The 23,806-nt window shown below is 37.5% G+C and overlaps 1 protein-coding gene across 1 annotated transcript; it reads left to right on the plus strand.

Annotated features, from left to right (window-relative positions):
• Nucleotides 1-3,548: 3,548 nt before the first annotated feature.
• LOC120521025 (hydroperoxide isomerase ALOXE3-like) lies at nt 3,549-23,534 on the plus strand (the record flags this gene model as incomplete). The annotated part of the gene is made up of 5 exons (XM_039742927.1): nt 3,549-3,701; nt 6,264-6,471; nt 10,758-10,839; nt 20,967-21,056; nt 23,416-23,534. Coding segments are annotated over 5 exons (652 nt in total), but the record flags the coding sequence as incomplete, so codon positions are not given.
• Nucleotides 23,535-23,806: the final 272 nt, after the last annotated feature.

Here is a 23,806-nt window from a genome sequence, read left to right on the forward strand (position 1 = left end):
CTCAGATTGGCGGAGTGTTGCCTGCGATGGATGTCCATTTGGATGTTTCCCAATCTCCTTGCAGGTTCTCTGGAGCTCAGCCAGAATGACCATTGTGTTCTTGGCCAACTCTCTCACCATTGCCCTTCTCCTGTGATTGTTCAGTTTGACAATGTGGCCAGCTCTCAGAAGAGTCATGGTTGTTCCAACCTTGTTCCATTTAAGGATTATGGAGGTCCCTTAATTCTTGAGAACATTTACTGCTACAGCTTTTTGCAGCTTTTTCCAGATCTGTGCCTTGACACAATCCTGTGTCTAAGCTTTGCTGTCAGTTCCTTTGAATTTATGGTTTGATTTTTGCTCTTATGCACACCATCAACTGTGGGACCTTATAATGACAGGTGTGTGCTTTAACTAATCATGCCCAGTCAAATGAATTGACCACAGGTGGACTCCAAATAAGATGCAGAAACATCTAAATGACGATAAGGTGGGGAGCACCTGAACCAAATTTCAGGTGTCATAGCAAAGAGTCTGAAGACATGTGCCAATGTGACATTTCAGTTTTTATTTTTAATAAATTTTGAAAAGGTTTCTAATATCCTGGTTTTGGTTTGTCATTCTGGGTATAGAGTGTTTCTTGATAAAAAGGGAAAAATTAATTTAAATAATTTTATCCTAAGGGGAAACCATAACAAAATTAGAAAAAAGTCTGAATACTTTCCTCAATGCATAGTATGTGACCATTTAATGAGTGATAAATTATGAGAAATACTTAGGATTGTCTACTGCATGTAATCATGAACTGATAATGCAAGGGAGTAGTTTCATAATCTGAGAAAACAGTATAATATAATTGGGAAGAGTACAGTTGATTAAATATAATATACTAGCCAACCCGCGGCGTACCATACGCCGCATAATCAGGCCAGTTTTTTAATGATTTTTAAGCACAGGGAGAAAATTAACATTCGAAAAATCGGTAATGTAATACATCAGCAAGAAAAGCAACATTATAACAAAGCACGGAACGAACCAACACACAGTGTCGTAACCGAAAACTTGTTTTTTAAAGACTGCTTACTTCATTGTGTTTTAACCTCAGTTGTAAAGGATTGTTTTAAGGATCCCATGAGATACCCCTCGCAAACCGTTTTACACGCTGCATATTGCGATTCACCTCCGCAAGAAACATGCCTCTATGAACAGTCAACGTGGCTCGGAGGTGCCAGGAGTTGGTGGGCGTAGCTCCTTCCTACGTGTGCCATAGGTGTCTTACTTGTCGGCGGCTCAGTGAATCCACGCCCCTTCCGGCGTGCTTTCCATGGTTGTCTTGCCTTAGTGAATTATATATATAGATTCATATTAAAGAATATATTTAGGAGTATTGTCAGTTAAAATGCAAAAAAGAAGAAGCAACTTTTTAAATGTGTCCACTAATGAATCTTAACAAAAGAACTACAAATCTAACTCAGGACATCCAGAAATTGGCACAACGAGTCTCTGGAATAGTGAGAAGGTCAACCTTAGCAGGGACGTGTCATAGTGAAAAATAGTAAAACTAATAGTGATAACATAAAATAAATGTGTCCACTAGTCTGTGGTATAAATTTGTTTTCTGTATGATTCCAATAATTTTGATCATTGTTATAGTCAAAATCATTGAAATGGCGTATTTCCTGATCTAATATAGGGGAGAAACGTGAGGTGCGGAAGCAACGAGCCTCACCTCATCTCGGAGTGCGCTGTCCCTCACACGTGTGCCTGTTACTGTCTCCCTGTATATCGCCAATATAATGTTTGCAGACACGTTTATTATACACCCTAATTTTCCACAGTCTCGCTAATATTGTTAATAAATGTGTGTGTGACATATTTAATCTTGCTGATTGGGCATACAACTGCTGTGGAAAGGCACAAGGTGAGGCAGACAGTACCGGGCTGCACTGAAGGGGGCATATGTGATCTCAACAGGTGCTTGTTGCTGCTGTTCTTTTACATGGAGGAGCCAATAAGTTAACGGTATTAGAAAGTCAAGTGCACTGCAGCGGCCCATTTATTTTTGTTTTTTGTTCCAACTGACTGCCAAAATGAAACATTAAGATTTTTTAAACTAAATCAATCAATCAATCAACATTTATTTATATAGCACATATTCATACAAAAAAATGTAGCTCAAAGTGCTTTACAAAATGAATAGAAAAATAGAAGACACAATAAAAAATAAGCATAAGTCAACATTAATTAACATAGAATAAGAGTAATGGCCAGGGTGGACAGAAAAAACAAAAAAAAAAACTCCAAAGGCTGGAGAAAAAAATAAAATCTGTAGGGGTTCCAGACCAAGAGACCACCTAGTCCCCTCTGGGCAATCTACCTAACATAAGTAGGTAAACAAAAGGAAAATAAGGAGGACTTTTACAAGAAAGTGACAAAGATTTTTGTGGGGAAGGATAGGTGCATGGACTTAATTTACAAATAAAGGTAAGACCATAAATGGTTTTCAATTTTATAAAAAAATGGGATGAGACTAAGAAAAATAACAATCCAATATTTAAAAACTAAATTTTGTCCTTAAATAAAATATTCAATTAAAATTGATTAAAGCATCAGAATTAAAAGCAACTACAGTAGTGCTTGAAAGTTTGTGAACCCTTTAGAATTTTGTATATTTCTGCATAAATATGGCCTAAAACTTCATCAAATTTTCACTCAAGTCCTAAAAGTAGATAAAGAGAAATCAGTTAAATAAATAAACGTGTGTGCGTAAAGAATCCTGATGAGATTTGAACCATAGCCAGTAGTCAATGTGGAAGCTGACAATTGAATAGTGAACAAGCTACTTTTTTGGGTTCATATATTTATAATCTGACTCTGAAGGAGTCAGTGCCTCACCAGCCATGAACCTCACTGCACGTCACTGAACCTCAGAGGATCTCAAATGTCCCGCGGTTTGGTTTTAGCCAATTTTGTCATATGCATTATCATATAAAGGCTGTTGTTGGCATTTACACGGTAGTCTAGAAGGTGTGTGTTCATTAGAAACAAGAAATCTTTAATTGAAATAATTTTATGGTCAGTAGAATGTCAATATACTAAACACGCTTGGTAAAGACTGATAAATACATGTTTTGATATCAGGCCTTACTCAATGAGTGCTACTATAAGATGCTTCCAGAAACAATGAAGTATACAGCAATACAGTATATAGTAATAATCTGGACTGCAATTAAATTCAAATGCATATTTCAGCACCAAGCAAAACTGAGACGCTGGTAGAATTTTTAAACATTCCATTACTAAAGACAGACTATAAAACACATCAAAGTGAATACAATATATACAGAAGACGTTTACAGTAAGAATAGTGATAGATATAAAAATAGTGTCAGCGTGATGCAAAACAACCAATACAGAAACATATGATTCAAAGTGTAACAGAGTAGAAGAGAGTTTTCAGGAGATATTTGAATGTAAGAATTGATGGTGTCTCACCAGGATACCAGGATAATACATCAAAGTTGCAATGTTTTTTTGGCTGCTTGTCTAATATATTTACCTATTTGCAGACGAAAATGATGGATTATATCATCTCTGTGGTCACCTCCAGGAAACCTGATGCTGGCACATACAGCCGTGTCTTTGTGTCACTTATTGGGACAGAGGGAACCAGTGACGAGAGTGAAGTGGGCAGAGAAAATGTCTATCTGTCACCAGGATCAGTAAGTGTGTGGCATGTTTATTTTATTTTATTTTTTTAATGACTTAGACTGGTAGATTGGTTTCCTTTAATTTTCTATTGGGGTAATAGTATGAGGGGATAGGGTAGCAGTCAGGTTGCCTCTGATCCCAGGTGAATGGAGTGAAATGCAGATGGCAAGGGTGTGTAGGCCAAGGAGACAAGGCAGGTGGACACTGGTGGGCATGGTGGAAGCAACCGCTGAAGAAGTTCATGGTACTTGTTAGGGCCATACCATTTGTCTGGCATAAAGTGTAGTGTAGGTTATCATAACAGAATGGTTTTCTGTCTGATGTTATGGTATTAAAGAACAAGAGTTTGTGCCAATCCACAAGGCTTCCATTTACATACAGTAAATGAAAATTGTAGCTAGGTAGAATTAAAGCAGAGAATATAACCAAAACATATGGTTGAGAGAGCCATGTGCTTATAAACATTTCTGCCAGATAGGATCTAGTCCTTGGTATATTTTTTAAAGACTAAATTAAAAGAAATGTATTTGATGCAACCAGTCCTCCAGACTGATGTTTACCTAATGATGTTTGTTGACTTCTTTTGTAAATTTCCTTGCATTGACATATCTGCTAAGTGGATAAATGTAAATGTACAATTTTATGATGAATTAGTAACATGATAATAAATAAGGAGGTCTAAGGAACTGTTATATTAAAGACAGGGCACTCAGAGGCGTTAGCATATGATACATAGAATTTGTTTTTAGGTACATAATAGTGCTTTAGACTGTGTGGATGAGTATGCCTGAAAGAAACTTTGCATAATAAAATCTTACCACAAAACATGAAAATATTGGTTTCAGAGGGGGGGAAACAATGTAGTAAAACTCATGTGACTTCATTACTACAAAAACTTTGAAACAAGATACCTAGAAAGAACCAAACATTGTTCTCACTCCATGTTGCAAATCCTTATGTTATCATATACAATAAAAACAGCAAGCAAATATGATGGAACCATTTCATGCATGCAGGTCCTTTACTGGTTAAGTGTCTGATTGGTTTTCAGGAAATTTGTTTTTCATATAATGTAATAAGCAAGGTATTAATTTTTTGGAATAAGTGAAAAGCAGCAAGTCTGGGTTTTTCTGGAGCTCTCAAATTAAATAAGCATGTTGGAAAATAGATAGATGGATAGATGTCTGAATCCACAATAAGTGTGAAGTTCCCATTTCTCTATTTAAGAGACAGTTATTATAACAAGATGCACAGCTACAGTTTCAGAATGGCCTTATTCAAGTGAACATTGCATTAAATCAACCCTGGTTAGTGAGAGACTGTGTTGAAGACACAATAATATTTTAAACCTACTACACTGCAACACAGATTTTTCAGTTTGATCTGATATTTTGGACAATAGTCTTTTTATATATTTGCATTTCAGTTGCAACCAGTTTCAGTGTTTGCAGAAGTAATATTTTAAAATGAATGTCTGGTTTATGCAGTTTAAAAAATGCAAAAGGAGAAAGAAAAAGTGTTGGAGCTCCAAGGGACACTCTGTTTAATGTCCATTAGTCAAAATGTGTATAAATCAGAAGTAAAGTTACATGTGACATCTAGGTCAGGAGTACAACTGTCTGAGCTGTATGACAGTCTGTCTTCTTCAAAAAAAATGGTTCCCAAATGAACAGGGACTTCTGGGATGGTAAGTAAGTAATGGAGGACGTGAAAGAGCATGAGCTACTAAAAGTAAGATATCTTCCAGGGTGTTCTCCATTCGAAAGGAAACCATAACTGAGTTAGTGGCTGTCTGACATTTTACTCTTCCACCTTTGTTTCTTTACACCTATACCCATGTGACACTCCCGATGCCCCTGTGCATGGCAGTATACTAATATCGTAACATAACAGTCCATGAATGGAAAATAGCTACCATGAAAATAAGCTTTTTGGGGGCTTTTTGGTTTTCATTCAGCACTTCATATCTGATCACATGTAGCCTCTTGCAACAAATACCAGTCGATATTTTTTCACATAAGGGTAACTTCTGTTATTACTTATTATCTACTCATGTATTTCCAATTATCTGCTTTACACAGTAAATTTTCACAAAGTTAAATATAACAAATTTGTATTCCTTTTTATCTAGAAAGCTAATAATAACAGAATCACAGCATCAGAATTATAACAGATGTGCATCATATATACCGAAAATGAGAATCGGATCAAAAAGAATCTGTCACTATAAATCTAATTTTGTATGAGTTAGTCAACACTGTCAGTATATCATAAAATTCTCAAACCAGATTAATCCATTTCAGGGCTGCATAAATCAAGAACTTAATCCAGCAGTGCACAAGGCAAGAAACAATTTGGATTCACACATCTTAGCTAATATTTGAGAATATCTGGCATGCCCAGGTGGAAAACCCCACATGGACGCTGGCAGAATGTGAAAACCTTACACCAACAATGCTTGATGGGCAATTTGAACCAGGGCACTAAATCTATGTGGCAGTCAAACCCACTTTGGTTAATATGCTGAATGAAATCTACTTTTATTAACTTTATATACTAATCTCTACCTACAGAAATGCTCAACCAAAATTTCTTGCCACCACAATTTGGGCAAGATACTACTTGTCACTCTACGCAAAGAGCAAGTAGTAAGCTTTCCAGATCTGAACTGGCACTGCCAAGACATTTGGGTGGAGGCTCCGGATGGACAGAAATATTACTTTCCCTGCAACAAGTGGCTATGTAAGGACAGCAACACCATAACTGTAAGAGAAGGATGGGGTAAGTGCCTAAAGACAAATTCTGTTAATAAGGGCCAGTTGGGGCATTTTGACCAGCACAATCATGGAGCAAAGATGGGCTCTGGCATTCCAAGATGCTCAGTCAAAGAGTGTGGGAAGTTTTTTCTCCGTGGAGTTTCAAGTAACATGAAACTGTGAGGTGCTATTAGTGTTTTGAGCAACATACTCATGAATCTGCATCATATTGGGGGGATGAGGCAACTTTTTTGTAAGTTAAAAAAATAAATATTTAAAACAAACAGGAACATGTAAAACACGTTCCAAAACCATAAAATCGTAACAATTCCAGAGCATGTGCTAATGTAGGAAATTCTGAATCTTTCCAGGAACAAAAACAGAACAAGTCCTGATTGTCATAAACCTGAGAGTTTCTAGGCACAACACGTCCCAAAATGACTCATTTGCCCATGAGAGGGGTGAAAACCAATAAACCCATGCTAGTCATCAAAAGGGCAAATGTAGAATCTTTATAAATAAAAAAGATTTATTATTTTAAATAGCTCTGTTAAACAGTGAAGTTCAGAAGAGCAAAAAAAGTCACAGTAGGGGTTGCCTGAAAAGACAAGGGCAATGCAAGGAAAACAAGTCCTAAGGCAGAAATTCAGAACACAAAGACAAAAACAAAGCATAAGATCAAAAATCCAGTGCATTCACAAAACAAAAAAACACCAGAATAATCATGCAAAAAGCACACTAATGCTAGTGCATTCAGAAAGTCGTAAGGTACTGTGACTTTCCCCTCTGTCTTTACAGTGCTTTAGGAGGACCACCCACAAAACACATGGTAAATATAAAAAAACACTTTCACAAAAAGAAACTAAATGAACAATATTAACATAAAAAATGGACAAAACAGACATAAAAGGGACATTTGGACTCCAGCTAAGGGGGTAACCCAGACTGAAACATAACACTGTGGTGTCCTGAGTCATCCTCCCCTTTTAATTGGTCTTTGTACTTGCTGCATGTTATTTTGAAATTTACCACTTTGCCCTTTTGAATGTAATTGTGCATTTTACTTATGCTGTATTTGTAATAATGGATTCATTATTAGAAATGCTGTTTATAAGCCAGAATGCATTGGATTGAATTGAATTAGATCCATCACTGAAGCCTTTTTAGGTGCATTGACATATAGTGCAGAAAGCACCTATTGCATTTGTTATGTCTGCCTGGGTCTGTCTGTCTGCATGAAGCACTTTGGCTACTAGTGGACTTTTTTAGCTGAAATATGGCACACTAATCTTTTAAATAAATTTGTCAGGACAGTTCAGTTTTCAGTAGCTATCTCAATTACAGAGCTTTATACACATTTGTATTTTTTTAAATTTCCATTGAAAAGCATTGGTGACTGTGTGAACTCATCTGTCTCAAAACAGAGAAACATTCTGTGCAGCCTTAACTAAGAAACATCTGCAGTCTTGCACACTGAAGCAAATGCACCTGGGATGTGGGATGGGTGGGATCAGATTTTAGGCAGGCTTGAAAAGATTGAGTTTTACAAGACATTACATGTGTACTTATTTATTTAATTCACTAATGACATTCTTTAATACAGTAATTCAACATGTTAGTAATGATATTTATTAATCACCATAAAAATAAAATTAATAATGAATTGCATTTATATAGTGTATTTTTCCACTAATCAGAGCACTTTATATGGTCAGAGCACTTCAAGCATCCCTAATGTGCAGCATTCATCTATGCAGCCATTCTTGTTCCAGTACACTCAACATGTTTTAGCTGTTACATGGTGAAGGTGTGAGACACGTAGTTAGCCAATAAGGCACATGGGATGATTAGGGACCATAATGACCAGGCTTTGGAGGGCAATTTAGTCAGGACTTCAGAGGAAACCCTTTTATTTTTGAAAGACACCCCGGAATCTTTTGTGACTACAGAGAGCAAGAATATTGGTTTTACATTGATTCAAAGGATGGAGCCATTTTTACCACATATTGTCCCATTCACTGCACTTGGGCATTGGGATCCACAGAGCACAGGGCAAATATCATATGATGGCCTCATCAACACCTCTTCCAGGAGCATCCCAAGCATTTTCCTAGATGGTTAGCTTCAGGTGGATTATCAGGAGGTCTCATTTTAACCTAACAGCTTGCCTTCTGCATCTTGATCATCCTGCACTTGCCTCTGTCACTTTACACCACAGCGATTAAACGTGTACTCAGTATTCCTGTTACAATAAAAACAACTCCACGGCTGCATTACCTAAAGATCATAATGATTCAATATTCTCAAAATGGAATTAAAGAACATGTTTATGTGCGTAACTAGTACATATAATTACATTGTAATATCACAGTTATTTTTTAAAATGACTCGACGTTACAAAAATAAGTAAAAAAACAAATTGTAATAAAAACTCTTTTGAATAATTAGAAAATGTACAAATGCTCCAACTATCATTCTAGCTAACCAAATCTTTGAATGCAGCTGAATGTTACACTATGTGTACATTTTTTTACTTCTTTATTAATCTTTTCATGATTATTAGCATTTTTATATCAGTATGTTAGGTATCTAAAAGTGTCATATGTCTTTATTAAGAAAAGGTGTTTAAAATGTATTCAAAGTGAATACTGTCAATTCTATATTTAGTAAAAAGCTGAAGAGCAGGAGAACTGATGTTTAATTTTACCTTAATAAATGGCGAATTTCTTCCCAAGGTTTTTCTCATGAGGGCAGCATGGTGATATAATGAATAGTAATGCTGCCACATAGCTCAAGCATTCTAGGTTCAAATTCTGCATTTAGTCTCTTTGGGGTGGAGTCTGCACATTCAGCCTCAATTTGCATGGGAATTCTTTCCGGGTACTAATCTTCCTTACATACCTCAAATACATGCATGTTATGTGAATTGGAAATCTAAATTCTTCAGAGGCACCATTTAGAGTGTTCTGACAAGCTGCATCACGGTCTGGTATGGCAACTGCAAACTATCTGACTGCAAGCGCATGCAAAGAAAAGTGAAGACAGCAGAGAACATTATTGGGGTGCCTCTCCATTCACTACAGGACATATTTTACAAACGCAGTGTCCACAAGGCCTGCACCATTGTGCGGGACCCCTTACACCCCTCACATTGACTTTTCACATTTCTGCCATCCAAGAGAAGATACTGCAGCATCAAAGCCAGATCTGCCAGGCTGCAGGAGAGTTTTTACCCCCAAGTTGTCAGACACCTTAACATCATGCTGTCACCTGGGATTTTCCACACTGCCTCAACCACCTCTAAAAATAGAACTTTTAGACATGCAGGCCACTATCCTGCAAAGACGAGTGTGCATGTAGAAAAGAACTGAAAATCTCATACTGACCTTTAAGTATTTTGATACTCTTGATATCCTTCTGCTGTGAAACATTCTGACCTGTCATTGTTTACACATGTCTTAAACAACTATTATCATACACTGATAATTTCTGTATTATCTATATCTATTATTTATTATTTATTTATTATATTACATATCCATTGACTATATTTATGTATCATGTTAATATTGCTGCTACTTATTTGTCTTGTCTTGTTTGTGTTTTAATTTTAAATTTAAATTTTAATTCTATTTTTAATTTATTATTTGCACATCATGTTGTTACACTGTGGACCCTGAGCTTCACAATTTAGTCTATCTGTATACTTGTATATGGTTGAGATAACAATAAAGTTCACTTTCACTTTTCAAATTGGCCCAGCGTGAGTGTAGGTGTGTGGATGTGTGTGCTCTGCAATGCCATGACACTCATAGGTGGATGGTATATATCTTGCCTTCAGCGATGCTAAGATTGGGTCTGGCACCATGCAACACCAAAATGGATTGAGTGTATGAGAAGGTTATTTAAATACAACCAAGAATGGTGTCAATTGTGAAGAATGGCAGTTAGGTACAACTGATGTTTCCCGTTTCAAAGTGTCCTGTTTGCTCATAAATTTATATTCAAGCCATTTTACAATTCTGTACATTACTGGCTTCCCTCTGTTTTCTATAAATAAAAAATAACATTCTGCTTTACTTGCATTCATTCACACATAGATTGTGCAAACAAATCTCATTTTTCCATGTGTTGAGGGTACTAGACTCCATTGTCACCTAGACATAATGAATTACCTCCTTTATTCTTAGTTTTTCGTCTTGGTTTAGGCAGTATGGTCTTATTTTGTTAAGAGCTCTGTACTGAGTGCACCACCAGTTACAATTATGATTGCACTGTGTCTGATGACAATACTTATTTTTAAATTTGCAGCCAGGAAACTGAACGAAGATGATGTAAAGCAGCTGCAGGATCACCGAATCAGAGAGTTGGAGGAGAAGAGAAAAATATATAAGTAAGTGGACTTCAGTGAGCACTGATAGCTATAACAAAGTTTCCTAGTAATGGCTACATGCTAGTTCTGCTCTTACACAACTGAAGTGCAAAGACATGCATGTTTGATTTAGTGGAATGATCGTGAGCCTGGGCATATGTGAGTGTGCTCTGTAAAGTTTCAGCATCCTGTCCTGCTGAGTGTATGAGCTCTGGCTTTCAACAGTTAATTTTGAAAAAATGAGTTCAGAAAATCGATAAATGGTATTTTTAGCTGTTTACTCATATCACACGCTAAAGAGGCTTTGCTCAGAACATTAGCTCTTTCAGGGCTGATGTCAACTTTTGTGAAAAGGAGGAGTTGACAATGGTAATTGACTGCAAAACTGTGACAAAACCAACTGTTATGTTTTAGTTGGACTCTCGTTGCTTGAAGGAAAGTGAGCTTCATTGGTTTGACCGAGATTTCTTGCACTCGTGTGTGTAGCAAGGCACAAACAACAGCAAAAATGTCACTGACAGCTGACGAGAGATTAAAATGATTGCATAAAGCAAACTACTACGTGAACAATGTTTTGCGTATTATCTCTGAACTGGACTATGACTTGTCAGACTCCAATTTTGATACAAGTGATCGAAAACGAATGTGAGGTTCCAGCCTCAGTTGACAGGTCCCCAGCTAATCATGGTACTGAACGGGTTCATGTAGCTGATACGCCTACAGCAATGTTCAACAGGGAGGAGTGCCACTTAACAGTGATAAGAGGTAGAAACTAGATTGCAATGCTTCAGCCACGTGAAGAAAACTTGGCAGCAAGCCTGCCTCATATGCTTGTCAAACTGGCTGCCACAGCATGCAGCAACAGATGTTTTATCTTGATTTCTGTGTGAAACTATTGCTTTTCAGAAACAGTTTTTTTTTTTAAATATTCAGCCCTCAAAGAGTTAAAATGCAAATTTCACAAACTAGAGGAGACCATTCAGCCCAACAAACTTGTTTATGTAGTGTATGTTCTTTGATTTATTGAATTACAAAAATCACAGTAGTATAATTTGGACAGCCCTTTCCTTTTTTCTTTTAGGTTATCATTCTGACTAGTAAAAATGTCCCTCCTCCCCTTTTACAGCGTAGAATAAACAAGTTAAAATGAGGGCTTGCAGTGATATAAAGAGCATACAACAACATAGTTAAAATGATCCAAGGGCAAACTTAAAACATGTGGCGAAGAGAGGCTGGTAAATAGGGTGCATCTCTCACAAGTTAGATGCAAGCCTGGCTAGATTTTAATATGAGCTTGGGGAAACGATTGTGATGTATTTTATTTTCCTAAGTCAAATTAATGGTTTAGGACAGGTAACATAATACATTTAAAAATATTTGCTATGTCCTTCCCTACATGTAACTTCAGCACATTTCCTTAGTATTCTTGTTTGTCTGTACTCCTGTTGACTGGTTCTCCAGTAAAGCTATAGCTTCTCAGACTCTTGGAGCCTCCCATCCACTTTTGTACTTCTTGTCTTTGAAGGCAACTCTCAGTGTACGTCCTAAGCCTTCACTTCCCCACATGTGTCTCACACTCACACTGCCTCTTTCTATCATGTCACCAAAGCCAAACTGACCAATCAGATTTCTCAGATGAACTGGACATGCACACATACACATACATTTTATTATATAATAGAAGTAGATTGTATTAATCTATGTTGAGCACAAAGTGAGCAACAGTGTGTTCTTTGGACAGCAGGTTTGTTTAATGGAGACTTCTCCATATAAGGCAATTTTTGGAGACTAAATTTTTAACTTGAAACCAAAGAAAAAATGTTTTTTGTGAAATGTATATTTCTCACAGAGCAGTTTGAATCACATGCAAATATCTTCTGAATACAGTGTATTTGAAAGGTCTTTACAGGCTTGATGGAAAGTAAATGAATACTTAGTGAATAAAGAGATAATGTAACTTGTAGTTAAATGTACAGTTTAGAGAAGTAACACAGATGAAGAAGCAAATAACAGAACTTCTTGAAACATTAAATAATTACACTAGTTGTTATAACTTTTATTCAAAATTTAATAAACATGGCTGATTACCTGCACCTGAGGATTTTCCATTTTAAATTCAATAGCACAGACAATTTCAGGAAGTGTTAATGGTTGATCTGCATGTTGGTATTTTATGTGCAAGTTTCTGTTGAGTTTCTAACTAGCTATACATGGTTTGTAAGGTTCTGAGACACAAGGAACTTAATTTCGCATAGAATATACCCTGATAATAGTATAATATTTAGTAACATCTTATCACAACACCATTGTAGGAAATTGTTTCAGACTTATTCGCAATAATCCTTCCTATAATTCCTTGGGTTGTACTCATTTATGATGTCATTTTAACAACAATGTAAAAGGTATCAGAGCTTGATGCATAAATGACATTTGGCTGCATAAATAACAATCTTTATTTTGTCCTTTCTGGTTTTCGAATCTCTGCTCTGGTTTTTGAATATTTGATCATATATTGGTTTTGATGAAAGATCTCTTCGTCCCCTTCTTTCATTCATGAATCTTCCTGTTATGTTTCTTTTTCTTTCACTGTCTCTTGTTAGTAAGTTCAGTTATAACTTGGTTCTACAATACTGAACTATTTAACAAGCTAAGGAAATTGTTTATTTAAGCTTAATTACTATTAGATTTAAATTATGATGACTTTGCACAGTAATCATTTTTGTAGTTATGCTAAGAGTGACATTAAATAAGTTGCAGTCAAGTTCTAGTACTTTTTTGTGGAGAAAAAACTCAAAGGCATTAGGTGAGTTTACAGTATGTGCATATTTTTGAGAAGGATTCTGTAGGTGATCACATTATGTTTAACTTGAAAGATTTCTAATGGAGATGTACAGAAAATATCCCGAGAAGAGTTGGTCTCAACAAGGAAGTCAATATGTCAGAACACGCAAGTTATAAAGTCGTTGTCAGGTGAGGAGGAGTGAATTAACATTGAAACGACTGATTTGTATTAAGATTTCCATAGTAAGTATAGTATAATATGGAAAGAGAATTCAGTATTGAAAGTGAGAATTCTGTGGCTGCATACAGCTGAAATTGCTAGTTTTGCAGTATAGTATTTGTAGGAGAAAGTTAAAAAAATTCCCTCTAATATTACAAAAATCTTTATTCAGACTTCCATTAAAATATATGAATGGCTCAGTATTGACATTAAATTCATCAGTCATTGTATATTTTATACATAAAGCACTATTAGTAGCATGCATCCCCACAAGTTGATTTACAAAGTAAAGATCCATCCATCATCCAACCCGCTATATCCTAACTACAGGGTCACGGGGGTCTGCTGGAGCCACTCTCAGCCAGCACAGGGCGCAAAGCAGGAAACAAACCCTGGGCAGGGTGCCAGCTCACCACAGGACACACACACACACACACCCACAGCACAATATAGAATCACCAATGCACCTAACCTGCATGACTTTGGACAGAAACCCACACAGACATGGGGAGAACATGCAAACTCCATGCAGGGAGGACCCAGGAAGCGAACCCAGTTCTGCTAACTGCAAGGCAGCAGCGCTAGCCACTACACCACCGTGCTGCCCACAAAGTAAAGATGACTATCGTAAACAAGGAAACTTAGATGAGGCCCATCTTGAATCTGTAGCGAAACAAAGTAAAGAAGTGTCCAATATGGGAAGATCAGTGCTGGAAGGCAAGAAAGGTAAAGGCAAACATGGGATGAGTCATGCATAGTTTGCAAATTAAAGGTAGATTTCTGGGATTCATTCATGATTTAAAAGAACCTAATTAGCATGCATTTGCAAGGGAAAAAACATCTGAAAGATCAAAACTGAAAAAAATATGAGATTTAGAGATAAAAGCTTCAGCTGTTCTGTGTGCAGAAAATGGATCAGAAGAGAGGAAAGATAAGGGAGAGCTAGGGAGAAATTGGTGCCTTGTATACAGGACCCGTCTATTAAGGACATTCCAGGAATTTTCTTTTTTTTTATTATTATTATTTATTAATTTTATTACAATCAATACATAGCAATCAAGTTTTTACAAAAAAAAAGAATTATGCTAAGAACAGATCGATCCCCACCCCTGAGAGAGAGAGCAAGCCAAACGGTGTAAAATTTAAGGCTTGTAAAAATTTTCTAGTGACTGTCAGGTACAGACTTCATTCACATAATCTTGGTGAATTGGGAGTAGTAGTCGGGCATCCCCAGGGTTTCAGTCCAACCTGTTTGTGATTCACCTGTCCTTGTTAAGTCATAGGGGCAGGCTCGTGTGTATACAAGAGTTGACAACCAATGATCACTTACCTGAAAGTACCTGAAAGGAATAATATCTGCAAGTGTTTTAGATTTCACAAACCAAAGAAAGGACATTCTGTCTGATGTCTCAGGCTTTACATACCATGACAGAATTGAGGAAAAATAAACAGCTATGATTTTAGCTGAATTCATCATGCCTGGAAAGCATTTATTCAACATGAGCTCTGTCATGAAGCTCATTTTTTGCTGTCAGAAAAAATCTTAAACAGTGCTGGAAAGTCAACTAGAGAACTAGAGAAATCTAGGCATGTCATTTGACATTATTAGGTGATGAGATCAACAACTGCAGTCATAAAGCTTGACTTTCCCTCCATACAGTTGTGTATGATATGTTTAAATATTGTAAAACAAATTTGCATGTACAAATAGTTAATGTGAAATTTATTGATTCTGGAAAGATGGTAAGGCAAATTGTTCTGGTAACACTCAGAGCAGACACTCAACAATATAATGTTTATTTATAACAGTCTCAAATCAAACCAAATTTCAATTGTCACATGCAAATTATACTCTACGTACAGTACAATATGTAGTGAAATGCTTCTATCATGTTTTGTTGTTTGAGTTTCCCCCGTAGGATGAAGTCTCTTTTACATAATTTAATTTAAACAAATATTATATATGGTTGGAGTGAGTCTTACTTAAAAACCTGGTTCAAAGCAAACAACCTGTATATACTGTTCTGATACTGGCCATTTTATCCTGTAAATGTAGCTGAACTGGGAATGGGGTTGTGCATGAGCTATATCATTGGTGAATGGCCTCAGAAGTGTTCAAGGGCATGTGTGCCAGGGGCTGCGGAGGGACAATAAAGAAAGAGACCTGCAAAGGCATGTGGTTTCACTGACCACCTTGCCATGAAGAGAAGACAATCTCTTTGTTTCTTGCCATTACACCATGAAGAGAATAGAGTTCTGTCTCAGCCACCATACCGAGACAGGCAGGCTGCTTGGGCCTGTGCAGATGATGTGCTGACCAGCAAGAACCGAATGTAAGTACAAGTTACCGAGGCACCAGTTACTGAAAAACTTACTAGAATTACTATAAGAAGGGCTATGTTTTTTCCTGATTAAGAATGAAATTGTTAATTGTTGTGTGGTACCCTGTTTATTTGGTAGTTTATTAAAGAAAATGTCCAAAAATAAACAAAAGTTAGTGTACACTATGGCATCAACATGCTTTTCCAATACACACAAATCTCTCCACCTGCTCTGGATTCAAAAGTCAACCTCCTTGGTTCAATCACCCAGCAGAGCTGATGCTATCCTTTGTGGGTGGGACTAGGATTCCACTCCTGGTGACCGATCAGAGGTAGTATGATCAGCAGTATTTGTCAACTTACCAGGACCATCAAGACAATCTCTAAGCACACGTGTGATTACCCAAACCATATTCATCATTCAGAAAAGTGAACAATTTCCCTTTATCACTATGAACAACTTTAAAATGCCAAAACCTCAATAAAATAAGTATAAGAAAAGCCTGTAATTACCCAACCTAGACCTAGGGAACAACAGGACCAGGAAAGAAACCCAAACCTTAGACAAGAAAGAATGGTAAGAAATATAGGGACAATCTCCAAGTAAAACAAACCTAATATAGCACAAACAAAGTAACTAACATAAGAAATAAATTGAGTAATAAAGCTAGAAAAGGCAAATCAATAATAAAAAATGAAAGGGAAAGAATCCCAGCAAGATCCTGATACCATTAATCTGTAATTCTGCTGTCTTATGGGGAAAGATTTTACAACTGTATTATCTTTGAATAGGAAAACTTGTGTCTCCAGCAGGACATTTAGTAAATGTTTCTGATATCTTAGACAATCATCAAAAAACAGAGAAAGGACCTTTATTTGGAGATTGCTTTGTTTTTTTAACCAAAAACAAAGACAAACCAGAATTTAATCATTCTTCTTTCGGCTGCTCCTGTTAGGGGTTGCTACAGCAGATCATTTTCTTCCATATCTTTCTGTCCTCTGCATCTTGTTCTGTTACACCCACCACCTGCATGTCCGCTCTTACCACATCCATAAACCTTCTCAGACCTCCCTCTTTTCTCTTGCCTGGCAGCTCTATCCTTAGCATCCTTTTCCCAATATACTCAGCATCTCACCTCTGCAAATGTCCACACCAACGCAATCTCGCCTCTCTGACTTTGTTTCCCAAACGTCCAACTTGAGCTGACCCTCTAATGTACTCATTTCTAATCCTATCCATCCTTGTCACACCCAATGCAAATCTCACCATCTTTAACTCTGCCACCTCCAGCTCTGTCTCCTGCTTTTTGGTCAGTGCCACTATCTCCAACTCCTATAGCATAGCTGGTCTCACTACCGTCCTGTAGACCTTCCCTTTCACTCTTGCTGATACCCGTCTGTTCCAAATTACTCATGACACTCTTCTTGACCCATTCTACCCTGCCTGCATTCTCTTTTTTACCTCTCTTCCACAATCCCCATTACTCTGTACTGTTGATCCCAAGTATTTAAACTTATCCATATTCGCCAACTCTACTCTCTGCATCCTCACCATTCCACTGACCTCCCTCTCATTTACATACATGTATTCTGTCTTGTTCCTACTAACCTTCATTCCTCTCCTCTCTATCGCCACAGATCACAATGTTGTCAGCAAACATCATAGTCCATGGGGACTCCTGTCTAATCTTGTCTGTCAACCTGTTCATGACCATTGCAAATAAGAAAGGGTTCAGAGACCATCCCTGATGTAATCCCACCTCCAACTTGAATGCATCCATCACTCCTACCGCAGACCTCACCACTGTCACACTCCCCTCGTGCATATCCTGTACAACTCTTACATACTTCTCTGCCTCCCCTGACTTCCTCATACAATACCCTAACTCCTCTCAAGGCACCCTTTCATATGCTTTCTCCAGGTCCACAAAGACGCAATGCAACTCCTTCTGGCCTTCTCTAAACTTCTCCATCAACATCCTCAGAGCAAACATCGAATCTGTGGAGCTCTTTCTCTGCATGAAACCATACTGCTGCTCACTAATCATCACCTCACTTCTTAACTTAGCTTCCATTACTCTTTCCCATAACTTCATGCTGTGGCTCAACAATTTTATTCCTCTGTAGTTACTAGTCCTGCACATCCCCCTTATTCTTAAATATTGGCACCAGTACACTTCTTCTCCACTTCTCAGGCATCCTGTCATTTTCCAAGATTCCATTAAGCAATCTGGTTAAAAACTCCGCTGCCATCTCTCCTAAACACCTCCATGCTTCCATAGGCATGTCATCTGGACTAATGGCCTTTCCATTTTTCATCCTCTTCATAGCGGCCCTTACTTCCTCCTTGCTAATCCGTTGTTCTTCCTGATTCACTATCTCCACATCATCCAACCTCTTCTCTGTCTTGTTCTCTTCATTCATCAGCCTCTCAAAGTACTCTTTCCATCTGCTCAACACACTCTCCTCACTTGTGAGTATGTTTCTATCTTTATCCTTTATCACCCTAACCTGCTGCACATCTTTCCCAGCTCAGTCCCTCTGTCTAGCCAATCGGTACAGGTCCTTTTCTCCCTCCTTAGTGTCCAGCCTCTCATACAACTCATCATACGCCTTTTCTTTAGCCTTCGCCACCTCTCTCTTTACATTGCGCCTTATCTCCTTGTACTCTTGTCTACTTTCTGCATCTCTCTGACTATCCCACTTCTTCTTTGCCATCCTCTTCCTCTTTATACTCTACTGTATTTCCTCATTTCACCACAAGGTTTCATTTTACTCCTTCCTCTTTCCAGAAGTCACGCCAAGTTCCCTTCTTGCTGTCACCGTTACTACATCTGCTGTAGTTTCCCAGCTGTCTGGTAACTCTTCACTGCCACCCAGAGCCTGTCTCACCTTATCCCTAAACTCAAAATTGAAGTCTTCCTTTTTCAACTTCCACCATTTGATCCTTGGCTCAGCCCTCACTCTCTTCCTCTTCTTGATCTTCAACGTCATCCTACAGACCACCATCCTATGCTGCTTAACTGCACTTTCCCATGCTGCCACTTTGCAGTCTTCAATCTCCTTCAGATCAACCCTTCTGCATAGGATGTAATCTACTTGTGTGCATCTTCCTCCACTCTTGCATGTAACCCTATGTTCCTCCCTCTTCTTAAAATACATATTCACCACAGCCATGTCCATCCTTTTGGCAAAGTCCTCTATCCTCTGACCTTCTTCATTCCTCTCCTTGACACCATACCTATCCATCACCTCTTCATCTCCACTGTTCCCTTCACCAACATGCCCATTGAAATCTGCTCCAATCATCACTTTCTGTCCCTTAGGTACACTGTTCATCATTTCATCCAACTCACTCCAAAAATCTTCTTTCTCACCCATTGCACACACAACTTGCAGGGCATATGCACAAACAACATTCATCATCACACTTCTAATTTCCAGTTTTATAATCATTACTCTGCACGTGTGGGGGGGGGGTCCTCTGATGATGTCACTTCCGGTTCCAGACTAGATGACATCATTTCCTTCCCAAGCCCTTAAAACAGCCATCTTACCTCCGAATGATCAGCTCTGTTTTTGACTCAGTCTTGTGAAAATCTCTGTTCAATATCTAAAAACTTTTTGCAGCTGGGATAAAATATACAGGTGGCTGCCCCAAACCTTTATGATGTCTGGAGACTCATTCTTATCACACTGTCTATTCATTTTGGAAAACCTACATTTTTGTTGTTCTCCACCTACACTCATTAAACCACAGATGAGCTTTATTGTGCTTTAATTACTTTTGCTTTGAATGGTGTCACTGTAGTTAAGGTCCTTTTCATATGTAAAGATACACAAAGAAGGCAGAAAAAGGTCTGGGTACCACTCCTTATATTGTACAGTGTACAAATCAAAACAATTCAAAATTTCAAGAAATTGCTCCAGAGTAATGTCTGGTTAAATGTCCAAAACAGGGACAACTAAAGGAGTTGGGCTTTTATAATAGCCAGGGAGGAAGAGGCGGGGTCCAATAATTGAGGTAGTGACCTCGGTAGGAGGCGTGGTTAGGCAAGGGAAGCAGAAAGTATTCTGCATTAGGGATCTGTAGGAGAAGGGGAGGAAATGTTAGTGCACTTTGTAAAAACATGCTCTTGTTTTCCTCCCTCGGTTAAATCCTTAGCCTGCCTCCCAAGTGCACGTTTGTGACAATGTTAGATTTTTATGTTAGATGATCTAGATTGTTCTCCATAATTAGTTTGATTTTCTGAAAATAACTCTGCAGTGGGCTGGCACCCTGCCTGGGGTTTGTTTCCTGCCTTGTGCCCTGTGTTGGCTGGGATTTGCTCCAGCGGACCCTGTGACCCTGTAGTTAGGATACAGTGGGTCAGATAATGGATGGATGGATGAAAATTACTACAAGTTTAGTGCAGATTTGTAATGTATATGTAACTCTAAGTAACATTAAGTTACTAACACAGGTACCCCTAATGAATGATCAAATTTTAAGTCATGATCTAATTATGTTCTTTATCTGCTGGTTATCAATTTATTTATTTATTTTCATGACTACTTAATAAGATGCTCACAAGTTGGATTTTAGGTAGCAGCTACAGAACAATTACAAAGTGGGATTAAAAACAGGGTGCAATTTATAATCAAAAGGCTTTGGCCTGGATGGTACTCTGATTAGTCAGCAAGGCCATTTCACTGCCATATTTTACAATTAAACAAAATTTTAGCAAAAGATTCTTAAATGTGGTTGGTTTTGTGAAAACTAATAACTGTTGTACTTTCTTTCATGTTTCACTATATCGATTTCCTGGCTCATCTGATGAGTAAAGATGGCACATACATGTAGAACATGTTTCACACTGTGTGAATGTGCCAACAGTGGAGCAGCTGAGCCCAAACATCAAATACACAAGAGTTGGGTAAGAAGTATTTTTTTTATTTCAATTCAAGCAACCCTGCTTACGATAAAGCAGGTTTAGAAAATGGATGGATGGGTTGATGGCTGGATGGATCAATTGATGGATAGATGGGTGGATGGAAAGATGTATAGTCAAGCCTATCTCACACACCCACAGTAAAAGAGTAACAGGCTAAGTCAAAACTTTAAAACACACGTACACTCAAACACGCAAAGATCTGGTTTCAATCAACTTAAAAAAGTGATCATACTGCTTAATAACGTAATCATTAATGGTACAATATAAAACAAAAGATTATGAAATGCAAAGTATAAATAAACAATATTTTTCATTCATTCTTGCAACAGTCTTCTCATATCATTGATGTGTGTCTTGTTGTTTTATTTATTACAGTTACAGTGTTGTGAACATTGTGATCTTAGTGTAGATTTATGCAAACACAAGCTGTCAAAGAAAACTCTTAAAATTCATACAAAGCATTAGAACATAAGAATATACAATTCTTTAAGAAGAATCCATTGATCTCATTTGATGAGCAAGGAAAGATCCCATTATAGACACTTTGGGCAAAAGAGTGTTATTCTACAAAAAGCTGATATTTATTTGTGTTTATAAGACAACAAACACAATCTCATAACTAACTAGCTGAGTCAATAGCACATACTACATAATTTTCACAATAATTTGTGTTGGGATTAGAGTGCTTTCCTTGAAGACCTGGTAATTGGGAAAAAAATACATGTAGGGGTCTCTGGCGGTGTGTGTTTTTAATGAAAGCGATGCCACTCAGTCTTGGTTGGTGTGGGTGCGTGCCACTGGAAAGCTGTGGGGCTGTGGTGTGTGCAATGGGGAAATTATCAGATTGCTTACTTATGTACACATGCGATCAGCTAAGCCAGTTTCCTCATTGACACTTTCTGAGTTGTTTACCAAGTATTTACACCCACAGGGTATTTAAGGGGTTTAGTAGGGCAGAAAGAGAGATAAAAAAGAAGATAGAGAAAAGAGAAGGAATGAAAAAAATTAGAAGAAACTCAAGAGTGAAAGCTTGTAAAGAAGATAAAAAGTAAGATCAGGAGAGCAAGCTGATGCAGTAAATAGGAGGCAAACTGCTCGAGAGACTCCACTGTGAGTGAGAGGAATGGTGGTCCAGGGGTGGGTTGCTTCTTTAGAGCATAGTGGGAGCTGAAGCGATCAATGGCTTTGTGATCATCCATTGGAACTTGGGATAGTGGTAGGATGATGATGACTTGCTTTGGGAATCCCAGTGGATACCAACTGAGGTGGCTTGGATGAAAGCCGAATAATGGAGGGCTGTGCTTGTCAGTGTCTCACCCTGCTAAGAAGACCTGATTGGAGAGCAGGAAAGATGATAGAAAGACAAAGACATTATGAGGATAGAGGAGAAAAGTCAAAGAAACTTGGTTTTAACTTTGGGGAGTTATTCGGGTTTTTAAAATTCCTTTAGATCATTTATTCATTGATTGATTTTATCTTCCACAAGATCACTTATTTTTATGGAATATTTATTGAACTATTTATTTAAAAGAAAATTTTTCACATTTCACATTTTTCTATGGACAATGATTGTTGTAAATTGCTTTGGAATAAATGCACAATGTGCCACTGTTGCTTGCCTATGTGTCCTCAGTGCACTAGTCTATTTTAATTTTATCATTTTCACTGTCCCAGGAACAGGAAGATGTCAAAAATACTGTAGAACTACAAACAGTAATGTTACAGTATTCAGTATTTCGGTGTCTTCATTTAATATCTTAAATCAAGAAAACCAAAGCAGCCCAACACCGATCACCAAGTCTAAATACAGTAGACAACTAAAAAAGACATACAGGTTAATAATTTAAGAATCAGTTGTTCTACCTTACAGAAGCTGCCGTCTTGCTTCTGTCTTACTGAAAACTGACCACTGTAACCCTCACACTTGGGTTCAGCTTAGTGATCATCCCCTGATTTTTGGGCAGGCACATTACGGGATCTATGTATGGCTAGATGACTTTGTTCTCAAAATTAATTTCCTTTACAGAATCAAGCAGTAAGGACTGACTGTGTGTGATGCTGACAAAGCATGTGTTCTACAGTGCTGCTGGAACATTTTATATTTGTAGAGCAAAATGGGGTGTTTATAGTCGTAGATATTGACTGATGTTTTAAAATATGTCCCTCAAAATCTTTTTTTGGAAGTCGACAGGCTTTATTTAGTGCATTTGAAAAATAGATGTATTTTCAAGTAACCATGGTTCTTAATGATTTTTTTAAATACTTTTTAACATTCTTGCTTTGTACTGACTTCCAAATGTTGACCTACTTTGCTTGTTTCTTTTATTTCTGCTTCTTCTAGCCCAGGGCTTAATCTACACTATCTGAGGGGTTTCACTGAGTGCACAGAGTCATGGAGATCAATGGAACAACTGAGCAAGTTTTTTGCTTTAAACAAGTACCTCTGTTCACCTGTTGCTGGTAATTGACTTTAAATCTTCTTCATTTTAAAGGCAGCTGTGGAATTGTAAGAAAATTAAAGGCTAAGTCTGGTATTTTTCAAGTAAAAGTTATTTCTTTAAAATCATAGTATATATTAATTTGCCACAGGAAATTACATTCTAAAGTGTATGCATTTTTTAAATATTAAAAAAAATCCTAGCATGTACTTAATGGAGGTTACGGAGGTTACTGGGTTCCCAATGTGAAAATAAAAGTCTTGATAGATAGATAGATAGATAGATAGATAGATA

This window comes from Polypterus senegalus, unplaced genomic scaffold (assembly GCF_016835505.1).
Source record: "Polypterus senegalus isolate Bchr_013 unplaced genomic scaffold, ASM1683550v1 scaffold_50, whole genome shotgun sequence".
Lineage (NCBI taxonomy): Eukaryota > Metazoa > Chordata > Cladistia > Polypteriformes > Polypteridae > Polypterus > Polypterus senegalus.